Below are 10,153 nucleotides of genomic sequence, written 5' to 3'. Positions count from 1 at the left end.
GGCCCTACGTGCCGTTCGCAGTGTTATCAGTGAGCGGGTGAAACAGATGGAACATTCGGTTCATGCCTTTTGGTGCTTTGCGTAAGTGACTTTCGTCGGCTGGGCTGCTGTCAAAGCCGTTTAAACGTGTCCACCGTGTTCCAATGGAGAAGCAGGGAGGCTCATCAACTCTCGGGAATGTACACTCGCTCTAAAGGGAAGAGTAGAGGGGGCGTCTATAAACAGAAAAACACACCAAGGTACCACAGGGGGAGGCACGCGCCAAGGTAAAACTGACAGAGCGCAACCTTCTAAAAGAACCGTATATCAGAGCAGGGCCTGACAGGTTGCACTTGGGAATTTTGGGTTATCAATCATAAAGGGCTTTTGTATGCATACGTGTGCGTGTACATGTGTGTGTGCATGTGTGCGTGCGTGTGTTGTGTGTGCGTGTGTCTGTGTGTGTGCGCGTGCATGTGTCCGTGTATGTCTGTGTGTTGTGTCTGTCTGTGTGTGTGTGTGTCTGTCTGTGTGTTGTGTCTGTGTGTGTGCGTGTGTCTGTGTGTTGTGTGTCTGTCTGTGTGTTGTGTCTGTGTGTGTGCGTGTGTCTGTGTGTTGTGTGTGTGTTGTGTCTGTGTGTGTGTGTGTGTGTGCGTGCGTGCATGTGTGCGTGTATGTGTGCGTTGTGTGTGCGTGTGTCTGTGTGTTGTGTCTGTGTGTGCATGTGTGTGTGTGCGTGCATGTGTGCGTGTATGTCTGTGTGTGTGCGTGTGTGTGCGTGTATGTCTGTGTGTTGTCTGTGTGTGTTGTGTCTGTGTGTGCGTGTGTTGTGTCTGTGTGTTGTGTCTGTGTGTGTGTGTGTGTCTGTGTGTCTGTGTGTTGTGTCTGTGTGTGTGCGTGTGTCTGTGTGTGTGTGTGCGTGTGTCTGTGTGTGCATGTGTGTGCGTCTGTGTGTGTGTGTGTGTGTGTGTCTGTGTGTGTGTGTGTGTGTGTGTGTGTGTGTCTGTGTGTGTGTGTGTGTCTGTGTGTCTGTGTGTGTGTGTGTGTGTGTGTGTGTGTGTGTACACGTGCATTTGCCAGATGTTATAAAATAAGGGTCCCCTGCGACTGCAAAAAAGCTACAATCGCCCAAAGCCAATCAGCACTCTGCACATGCCAAGGAGTCAGAAAGAGGCCAGAACACGTGCCATGCTAAAGTACAGTGAAAGGCTTTTACAAGAGTGCAGAGAAAGAGATGGATGGGTCTCCAAAATCCATTTCAGCACCTCGGAGCACAAATCACAGTCGCTTACGGATTTTTTTTTCTCCCCTCAGTGTCCAGAGACTGAAGCACCACCATCATTTGCTTACAGAGCACGAGGTTTCATTTCACAGTTTTAGCGAATGTTTAGAAAAGTTCACTGATAATCATTACGTTACATTACATTACATGGCATTTAGCAGACGCTCTTATCCAGAGCGACGTACAACAAAGTGCAAATCAAACACAAGAACAAGTGCAAAAGTGGACCTGAGACGACAGTACAGTTCCGAGTCCGAGTGTAAACATCCAGAAATTCAGAACCCTTGAAGAGTACAATCAACTTTCAATCTAGCATACCACAGTTGGCAGCTAGAATACAACAACAGTCAATAAAAACAACAATACCTATACAAGTAGCGATATCTATACATAAGTGCCATTATGGTCTAATCACAGTGATTGTGAGTTGGGGAGGGAAAGGTGTAGCCTGAAGAGATGGGTCTTCAGTCTGCGCTTGAAGGAGGTCAGAGACTCTGCCGTTCTGACATTCACCGGGAGGTCATTCCACCACCGTGGGACCAGGACAGACAGCAGTCATGAGCGTGAAGTGCAGGTGTGGCGAGGGGGAGGCGCCAGACGGCACGAAGTGGCAGAACGGAGGGGTCTTGTTGGTGTATAGGTCTTGATAAGGGATTGAATATATACAGGGGCTGATCCTTTAACTGCCTTAATCATAATAAAAGTGTTTGACCTAGGCAGCGCTGATCACAAATCATTGAAAGATGATCAATTTGGCACATACCTATTTTCTCCAAATCAACCCTGGTTTTAATTATCAAACCCTTCAATGGAGCTTCACATGAAAGTACACGCACACACAAACGGAGATACAGACAGACAGACAGACAGACAGACACAAACAAACTGACTGCACTTTGAAAGACGCTCACACACACGCGCACACATGCATGCACACACACACTTTTTCAGAGTACCTCATAAACAACTGGAAAAGGTGAAAAGGTACCTCTGAGTGCTTTGGGAGTGCCCAAAAGAGAAGGGAAACTCACGGGTAATGTGCAAAAAAAGTTTTGCTTCTCACTTTACAATGGGAGCAAACACTCCCTGAGTTCTACCATCCATCGGTTTCAATGCACAGTAGACTTCTACATAACAGAGAAAAAGCTAAGGTTTTCCACCATTTTGATTTCTCTTGGAGATTTTATACATAAAATAAAAAGACCCAACATAAAAATTAAAAGCTAATTCTGTCAAGCAAAGATTATCAAGCACAATTATTAGGGTGTACATTGCATGTAATTCAAATTAACCCAATCAGGTTAGCCCAGTGTGAGAAATGCAGCAGCTCTACCTCTACTTACAGTACGCAACACATGTTTGTATTGTATCTAATGCTGCACCTGAACAGCCTTAGACTGACCAATCATTTGAATCATCTGAATCAAGAAACTACTATATCTCACACCAACAACCCTACTTTGTTAAATACCAGGCATAGCCTATTAATTTAAAGACATGCTGAGATTTAAAAATGCTAGACAATTACATTTGTGTTGTAATGATTCTGGCGAGCACGTCGTCTAGTTATTCAATTTACAGTGCAGTGCGCACGTATTTGGACATTAACACGATTTTTAACGTTTTGGCTCAGCACATTGGATTTAAAATAAAACAATGAATACGCGGTATTAGTGCAGACGGTCAGCTTTACTTTTACGTTACATTATTGGCATTTGGCAGACGCTCTTATCCAGAGCGACGTATAGTTGATTAGACTAAGCAGGAGACAATCCTCCCCTGGAGCAAGGCAGGGTTAAGGGCCTTGCTCAAGGGCCCAAGGGCTGTGCGAATCTTATTGTGGCTACACTGGGATTAGAACCACCGACCTTGCGTGTCCCAGTCATTTACCTTAACCACTACGCTACAGGCCGCCCCACATTGGGGGTATTTACATGCACACCGTGAAGGAGTTAAAGCCCTTTTTATTCACGGTCCCACGCGTACTGTAGCTCCATTGCCGGACTCATATTCTTTTGATAAGCCATCTCTGGTGCAGTGCAGGCTGGACTCCATCCAGAAAGCAGTGTTGTGTTTAATTGGCCCTCACCTCAGGAAGCCGCGAGTTCTGGGAGAAATTAAAGCCACTCATCGAGGAGAAGACGGCATAATTGAGCCAATTTCGGCATCACAGCTCACTGTGAGGCTCCAATATTATTTATCCTTTATTTTGTGAGGGAATAAAGACAGCAAAGTTGACTGAGTGCTGCCACTACAATTCAAAACCAGGCAGGTATAAAAACGGTAGCGATATCTCCAGCCGCGCCTTAATGGTACGGTGTCATTCTCACCCGTAGAGCTGTGATCGAGTGTTCACGATCACAGCACTTCTTCAACTTTAATTGAGACAACCACGCATTGAAGCAATACTTTTAAAAAAAATAATTATAACGCATTTAACCAGATGGATTAGCCTGCCGGATTTCAGTTATTCAAGACATTTGAATTATTGTAACTTTTTGATAGGTAGCCTACTAGTTCAAAAGAGGACGGATTTCGAGATGGACGGCCTTGTGAAAGTCTCAGCAGGGGCTGCTGAATACCTAGCAGGCGATGGAGGGTGTAGGTTGTCGGACGGGAGGGGCTAGCAAATATAAGGAACTGAACCCCCATCTATTAAGAAATATGGAAACATTTTCTTAGACCCAGTTAATATAACATATAAAACACAAGATTACGATCACTCAACTAGCACATTTTGGTTACGTGGGAAGATGGGGCCCATGAATAGAGTACACAAGCCTGATACAATAACCGAGGATTGCACAAGGGAAAAGGACCCAAAACAGTGAGTGCGTATGCGACTGTGTCCTTAGTCTGCTAGAATTCCTTTTGGGAGAACAGCAGCTGCATTTGTATGATTATCTCAAATAATTCCTGAAAGCAACGGCTACAGCCACACACTGAGAGGCTGCGGCTCTGCTTCACAGAAGAAAAACATCCATTGTATTCACATTGCCCAAATGTTTTACATTTATCGTTGTGTGTGTGTTGCGAGCGATTTAGGTTTTAATTGTGAGGAAGTGCTCAGTTCCTACAACCAGAAGGTGTCAGAAGGTGACAAAATTAAGATCCAATTAAGTAGTAGTAGTAGTAAGTAAGTAAGTTTATTGGGCTGTGTGCTGCTAAGGCTCCTCTCAAAAGGAGGCAGGACAGCGAATGACTACCTTCCTCCCCTCCCCCCCCCCCCCCCCCAGATGAACCAGGCAGTGTGTGCACGTTTTTCTTTGTTGTTCACCCCTTCCGTTTAGTGTAAATACTGTTGCCCGGGTGCATTTTCCAGGCTACATTTCAGCTTCCCCTTCACAATTTCCTGCAAAACAATTCAACATTTTGCTGAAATGCTATGGCCGATTACACGTCCTACAATGTAAACCAATATGCCTGTACTGTAAATATATGCGCTATATTTGAAGCCAGCAGGGGTATTGGGCACAGGCAGTACAGTAAATAAGAAAGTGACAGTGTGTCAGTGTTCGATTTATGGCTCCATCAGGTCATTTTCATCAGATTACAAGTTCAACCTAAACCTCAACTGCTCACACATCGCATCGAGTTCAGCTCCCAAGGTAATTCAAAAAACAACTTCTACATTGAGTGTCCTCAAGTGAAATCAGATTAACTTCTTACATTGGCAAACTGAAATAACCGTCCCTTACTGGCCACAACGTTCATGTCTATTACCTGCTCTGAGCAAACTCATTGGCCTTCACCACTTCCTACCAGGAAAAAAGTATAAATGATTGACGAGGTAGCCAACATTCTTTTCTCAGGATATCAAACCTTTGGACCAACAAAGTGTCCTAAACCCCACAGCCTACAAACCCTGGTGCCAGGCGTAACAACCACCCTATTCTCGGTGGAAGATGTGCAAACACAAGTAGGGGTGACATGGCTCAGGCAGTAAGAACAGTCGTCTGGCAGTTGGAGGGTTGCCGGTTCGATCCCCTGCCCAGACTGTGTCGAAGTGTCCCTGAGCATGGTGAATGGAGAAGCAATTGTACAGTGCTTTGGATAAAGGCGCTATATAAATGCCTGCCATTTACCAAGTATTCAGTACCTCACATAATTCCTTGCACCATTTCTCCAACAGTCGTAGATCAGGTGATTTAAGAAATAAATGAAACTAAATGTGGGAAACACAAAGCAAGTTTTAGGTATATTAGCTCTATAAGCACTTGCGGATTAAGCGCTGCCATTTTATTTCTTCTTATTTCTCCTGACACTCGCAAAACCTGAATCTGAAAAACGACGCAAACCCCTACGCTTCCAAAAACACTGAAATATTCATTGCCACTAGCACTGGAAGGGTCATTGAACAAAAATTGATCCCCGCCGCCCCCAATATGCCAAGGCATACTATAGAAAACAATAATAATCTGTAATACTTTAAAACGGGAAAGGACAAGGAGCCCTTTTGTGTTCATGTCTCGCAGTCAAATCAAAACCCTCTTTAAACACTTTATACATTTCTAAAATTCCTCTACTAACGAATCGACTTTCACCACCCAATTAAACTGGCAGAAGTCTTCTGATTCGTGATGAAAAGGCTTCACTTTGTCAGTTTCAGTTACAGTCGGACTCAAACACAAACAATAAGCAGTGCCATCATCACTAACCCTCAACTGACCCTCAGTCAGGATTCATTTTAAAATGGAGCACACAATTATTTAAGTATGTCTAAACATTTTAAAGAACTAATCTAGATTTCAGGACACATTGTTCATTTGAATGCAACATTTGAGTCTTTAAGACTATTATACTAGCCGGCTGGACATCTTTATCTGCCACTACATACTATGTAGAAAAGGAAAACTACACAAAACAAGCAGAGATGCTGGTTACTTCTCATGGATGCAGAGCCTAAATGAAGTAGCTTTCGCACAACACTTCTGTATTTAACTTGTTCCTGGGGCAGACAGGGTTATGATTACCGGTTGGCATTACAAATGAAAACCATGCAGGTTGAGTCATTGTGCGCGCTAACGATTAGCACGAATGAAACTATGTTTTGATACTTTCAATGTTTTGAAGCACCTACCCGGTCTCCCTGCCCTGATAGATTTGTCTGGAACGGCTGCCCACAGTCACACACCGCGCCGTTTCCAGTTACACAGGGTGCCGTCTCCACAGTTACACAGCGCACCGTTTCCAGAGTTACACAGAACATCACTTCATGAGCGTAGTCAAACAATGCTTGAGGCAAACACTTTCTACAACTGCGGGGAAAAATTGTCTGATGTTCTCTCTGGTCTATCCGCAGCTTCTTCCAGAAAGGAAAGAAGTTTGACTCATACGACTCGTATCTCTACAAATTATATCACAACCTGTTTGAGACTCGTTAACGGCGAAGCTAACCGCGACTAAACGAGAAGAAAATACAGGCGTCATAAGTGTTTGTTATCGCTGTTTGGAACTTGGCTCTTGAGCTAACCCTGGCACATATACATTGATGTGGAAACTGAAGTGTTGATTAATATGCATAATGTGCCCCGTCAAATAAATAAAAAGTTTTAGCACAACAATTAAACCATTATATGCAATTCGAGAGCAGCTCAGTGTACCAAGGGTGAGCATTTATATTAATGATATATTATCTTCATGCAATTCAACTAGTGCTGTGAAAATGATTCCACCAAAAAGTTATTACCTCAATTCATGTAAAGCCTTTGTATTTTTATTACTTTGAGTATTCCATTAAATCAACTTTAAAAAAATCATCATTCAAGTAAAAATATTTGTATTCATTTTATTTACAAAGACAATGAAGGAATCCCCATTCTTCGTTAGGAAGAGACTGTAGATTAAATATATTCAGACAGACATCAGACCTAGGGATAAAAAAATAAATCATGTTAATTTCTAAAACAAATATGACTCCAAATCCTCATGCATAAAATGATTATGGATCTCTCCACAAAGGATTTTTCAGATGATGCCAATGTAAAGATAAGTATGTTGGCTCTGACCATAAAAGCAAATATTTTTTTGTATTCATTTTCCACATCGATTAGACATTACCATGTCATCGTGTACCCTTCTCAATGCTAAGCCTAAGAACTACTCCAAGAGACCATCAGCATTGACAGTGTAGCTACATCACTCATATGCCGACTCAACCAAGCAAACTGAGTTGCATATCTTTTCAAAATAAATTTGACTAAAACCTTTTGCCCTCTGTCAGTCACTTTTTTTTTTTTTATGATAATTGCTCCCACCCACCTTCAGTGAAAATAATCAGCTGGAAATTAACTATTAATTTTGTTATTCAAAAAAGTGTGGACCCTTTGTGTATGTGAGGCATGAGGTAATTTTAAGACCCAAGACTGGCCAAGAGAGCACCAAGATGGCTGCACGATATTCTACAAGGCAGATGGAGTTTACTCTGCCATTATAACTGCTTATGCAGATACTGTCATGAAAGAGAAAGGAAGTGGTGTACAAGAATGTACATATTGTATATACTGAATAGAGATGTCTTAACTAACCAGGATAAAACATTTTTTAAATAAAACTACCTTAACAGGTAAGACCTAATCAACACCAACGTTTAAAGTTGGTGTTACGGCACAGATATCCTCCAGAAGCCACAGCTGGACCTGCAGCAGACCTAAAATGGCCGTACCAGGAGAGGTGACTGAAGGAGCGGACGCATCACTTCTTCAGCAGCTGGTGTCTGACCACAATGAAGGGGAAGGTGAACCCGCTTCCGAAGTACAGCACCATCATGCCCAGGAGCCTCCACTTGTTCTCCACGGAGAAGGGCAAGTTCTGCGAGACAGAGACCGGGTTAGATCAAACTGTGGGACGGGACACACTGGCAGGGTGTAAGAGACACATACAGTGACAGTGCAGTCAGAGGCATATTTAAACATAATTATAATCATCAAAAAATGAGTCGGCAAGAAAGATGGATTCATTTTGCATACTCTAAATCAAGAAAATTTTTGGCTATACCCCTTGATGTTTCACTGAGTGAGATACATTCAATGCATTAACCTCCTAAGACCCGCACTCTTTTTTGGTATGCATTTTTAATTTCCCTTTGCTATTTGGGCTTATTGGGACCTGATAAGTATAAAAACTAAGCATCATCTTTTGAGAAAAATGATGTCCACATATGTGGACTCTCGGTCTTAAGAATTAAGTATTATGGTTGTATAGCCCAAAATGTGGAGTCCACGCATGTGTACGCCAGGTCTTAGGAGGTTATATTTATTACCTACAAGAGATTCTCAAGACCAACATACATTGGTTCCACCCATGTCTGGGACAACCAATATGTTTGAGAAATAAATGACCCGTTACAAAAGGTTTCAATAGACCTGTAGAAGTGTAGCAACAGTGGTAATGTTTAAGATTTGGGGTTGCAGGTTTAAATCGCACATGGAGCACTACGGTTGTATCATTGAGCAAGGCAGTTAACCTGAATTCCTTCCGTAAATAACCAGCTGTACAAATAACACGTTTTTTTAAATCAATTTCTACAGAATTTTGTCCAAATTAAGAATGAATTTTGCTAGCTGTAACCACAGCCCCAATTTGTTCAAAAACGAGGATTAGGTAACGCTTCCTGAACAGTAGAAATGTTAGCGAGTGGCAATTAGCGTTACCTAATATTTTGCTGGAAAGGTCATTCAAAAACTTGGCATCATTCCACACGGTAACGACCAGCAATAAGTATTGTTAGCTAACGTTACCTACAAGTCAAACCCCAGCTAGCCCGTGCAAACAGTGCCAACTCAGCGCCATGTAATTTTAGCAAACTAGACAGCTAACGCAAATTTAACTGATAATGCCAACCAACATTTGTCCAGCAATTCGAGAATACCAAAGGGTAACAAATCCACTGCTAGTGTCAGCTAGCCAATAGCTACTATCCGGTGTTTTAGCAAGCCAGCAGGTCGTAGCTAGCAAGCTAGTTGTAGCTAGCTAGCTAAAACCTTCAACGTCGCTAATAGTTACGTCGGGTAAGAATTTCAATTCATAGTACTTATAATGCGCACCGATTTCCAGCTGTGTACTTTGCCCAAACTAACGTACACAGCGAACGTTAGCTAGGCCTATATCAGTTATATGGGGTTTGCCATGTTAGCTAGCTAGGCAAGGTAAACATGCAAGCAAGCTGCAAAATGAGCTAGTCTAGTAGCAACGGTTAAATAAAAGTTAAACAAAGTATGCGCTATATGAGCAAAGTATGGTTAAGGTTTGCCATATAGATGACGATTAGACCGCGTTTTGTTTGTGGTGCCCATTTATCTTCATGCTGATAGTTAGCTAATTTACTCTGCGACCTCCACGCAGGCTTCAGAGGTGATAGTAGGCCTTATTTAGGTAACAACTTCAACGTATTTAATATGTATTGTTTCTGTTGCTGGTTTACCTGTCCTGGTCCCTCTCCATAGTGAGATCCACGGATCGCAGAAGTGGTAAATCGTCGAACAGCCTGGCCAAGCATTATGGCTTTAATTTCTCTTATTTTTCAACCCTTCCTGATTCACTCGATCGTACGACTGAGACCTTTCTTTTCGAAAGGAGGTTGTGGGATAGCTTCGAGAGCGGGGGGTTCTGGGAAATGCAGTTTCAATGGCTTTGCGCCATAGAAGTTATTTATAAACGCACTGCATCATTTGCAACATGTTATAAATATTGTGTCACAAACTAATAACATTTGTCTCATAGAAAGTCCAGTTCTAAAAGTAGTCTGTTTAATTAGAATTACAGTCCAGCATTTATTACAATGAAATATTATTCAATGTGAAGTTTGACATATACTATAAGGCTTGTGAACAAGCCTACTACTACTACTACTACTACTACTACTACTACTACTACTACTACTATTATTATTAT

The 10,153-nt window shown here is 42.3% G+C and overlaps 1 protein-coding gene across 1 annotated transcript; it reads right to left on the bottom strand.

The window, feature by feature from the left end:
* Positions 1-7,035: 7,035 nt before the first annotated feature.
* On the bottom strand, positions 7,036-9,850 carry LOC133141047 (cytochrome c oxidase subunit 7C, mitochondrial). Its single transcript, XM_061261418.1, has 3 exons — positions 9,684-9,850; positions 7,926-8,071; positions 7,036-7,131 (listed from the first exon to the last, which is right to left on the bottom strand). The coding sequence occupies exons 1-2, from the start codon at positions 9,756-9,758 to the stop codon at positions 7,955-7,957; spliced, it is 192 nt and encodes a 63-aa protein (XP_061117402.1). The 5' UTR covers positions 9,759-9,850; the 3' UTR covers positions 7,036-7,131; positions 7,926-7,954.
* Between the last annotated feature and the right edge of the window lie 303 nt (positions 9,851-10,153).

Source organism: Conger conger, chromosome 11 (assembly GCF_963514075.1).
Source record: "Conger conger chromosome 11, fConCon1.1, whole genome shotgun sequence".
NCBI lineage: Eukaryota > Metazoa > Chordata > Actinopteri > Anguilliformes > Congridae > Conger > Conger conger.
The sequence above is the reverse complement of the archived record's forward strand: the minus strand, read 5'-3'. Positions and strand labels throughout refer to the sequence as shown.

Bases quoted from the DNA above. Each gene is read 5' to 3' on its own strand.
- LOC133141047 (XM_061261418.1), bottom strand. From the start codon at position 9,758: ATGCTTGGCCAGGCTGTTCGACGATTTACCACTTCTGCGATCCGTGGA. The intron at 8,072-9,683 runs GTAAACCAGCAA...TCTGTCTCGCAG, and splicing joins ATGGAGAGGGACCAGGACAG to AACTTGCCCTTCTCCGTGGA.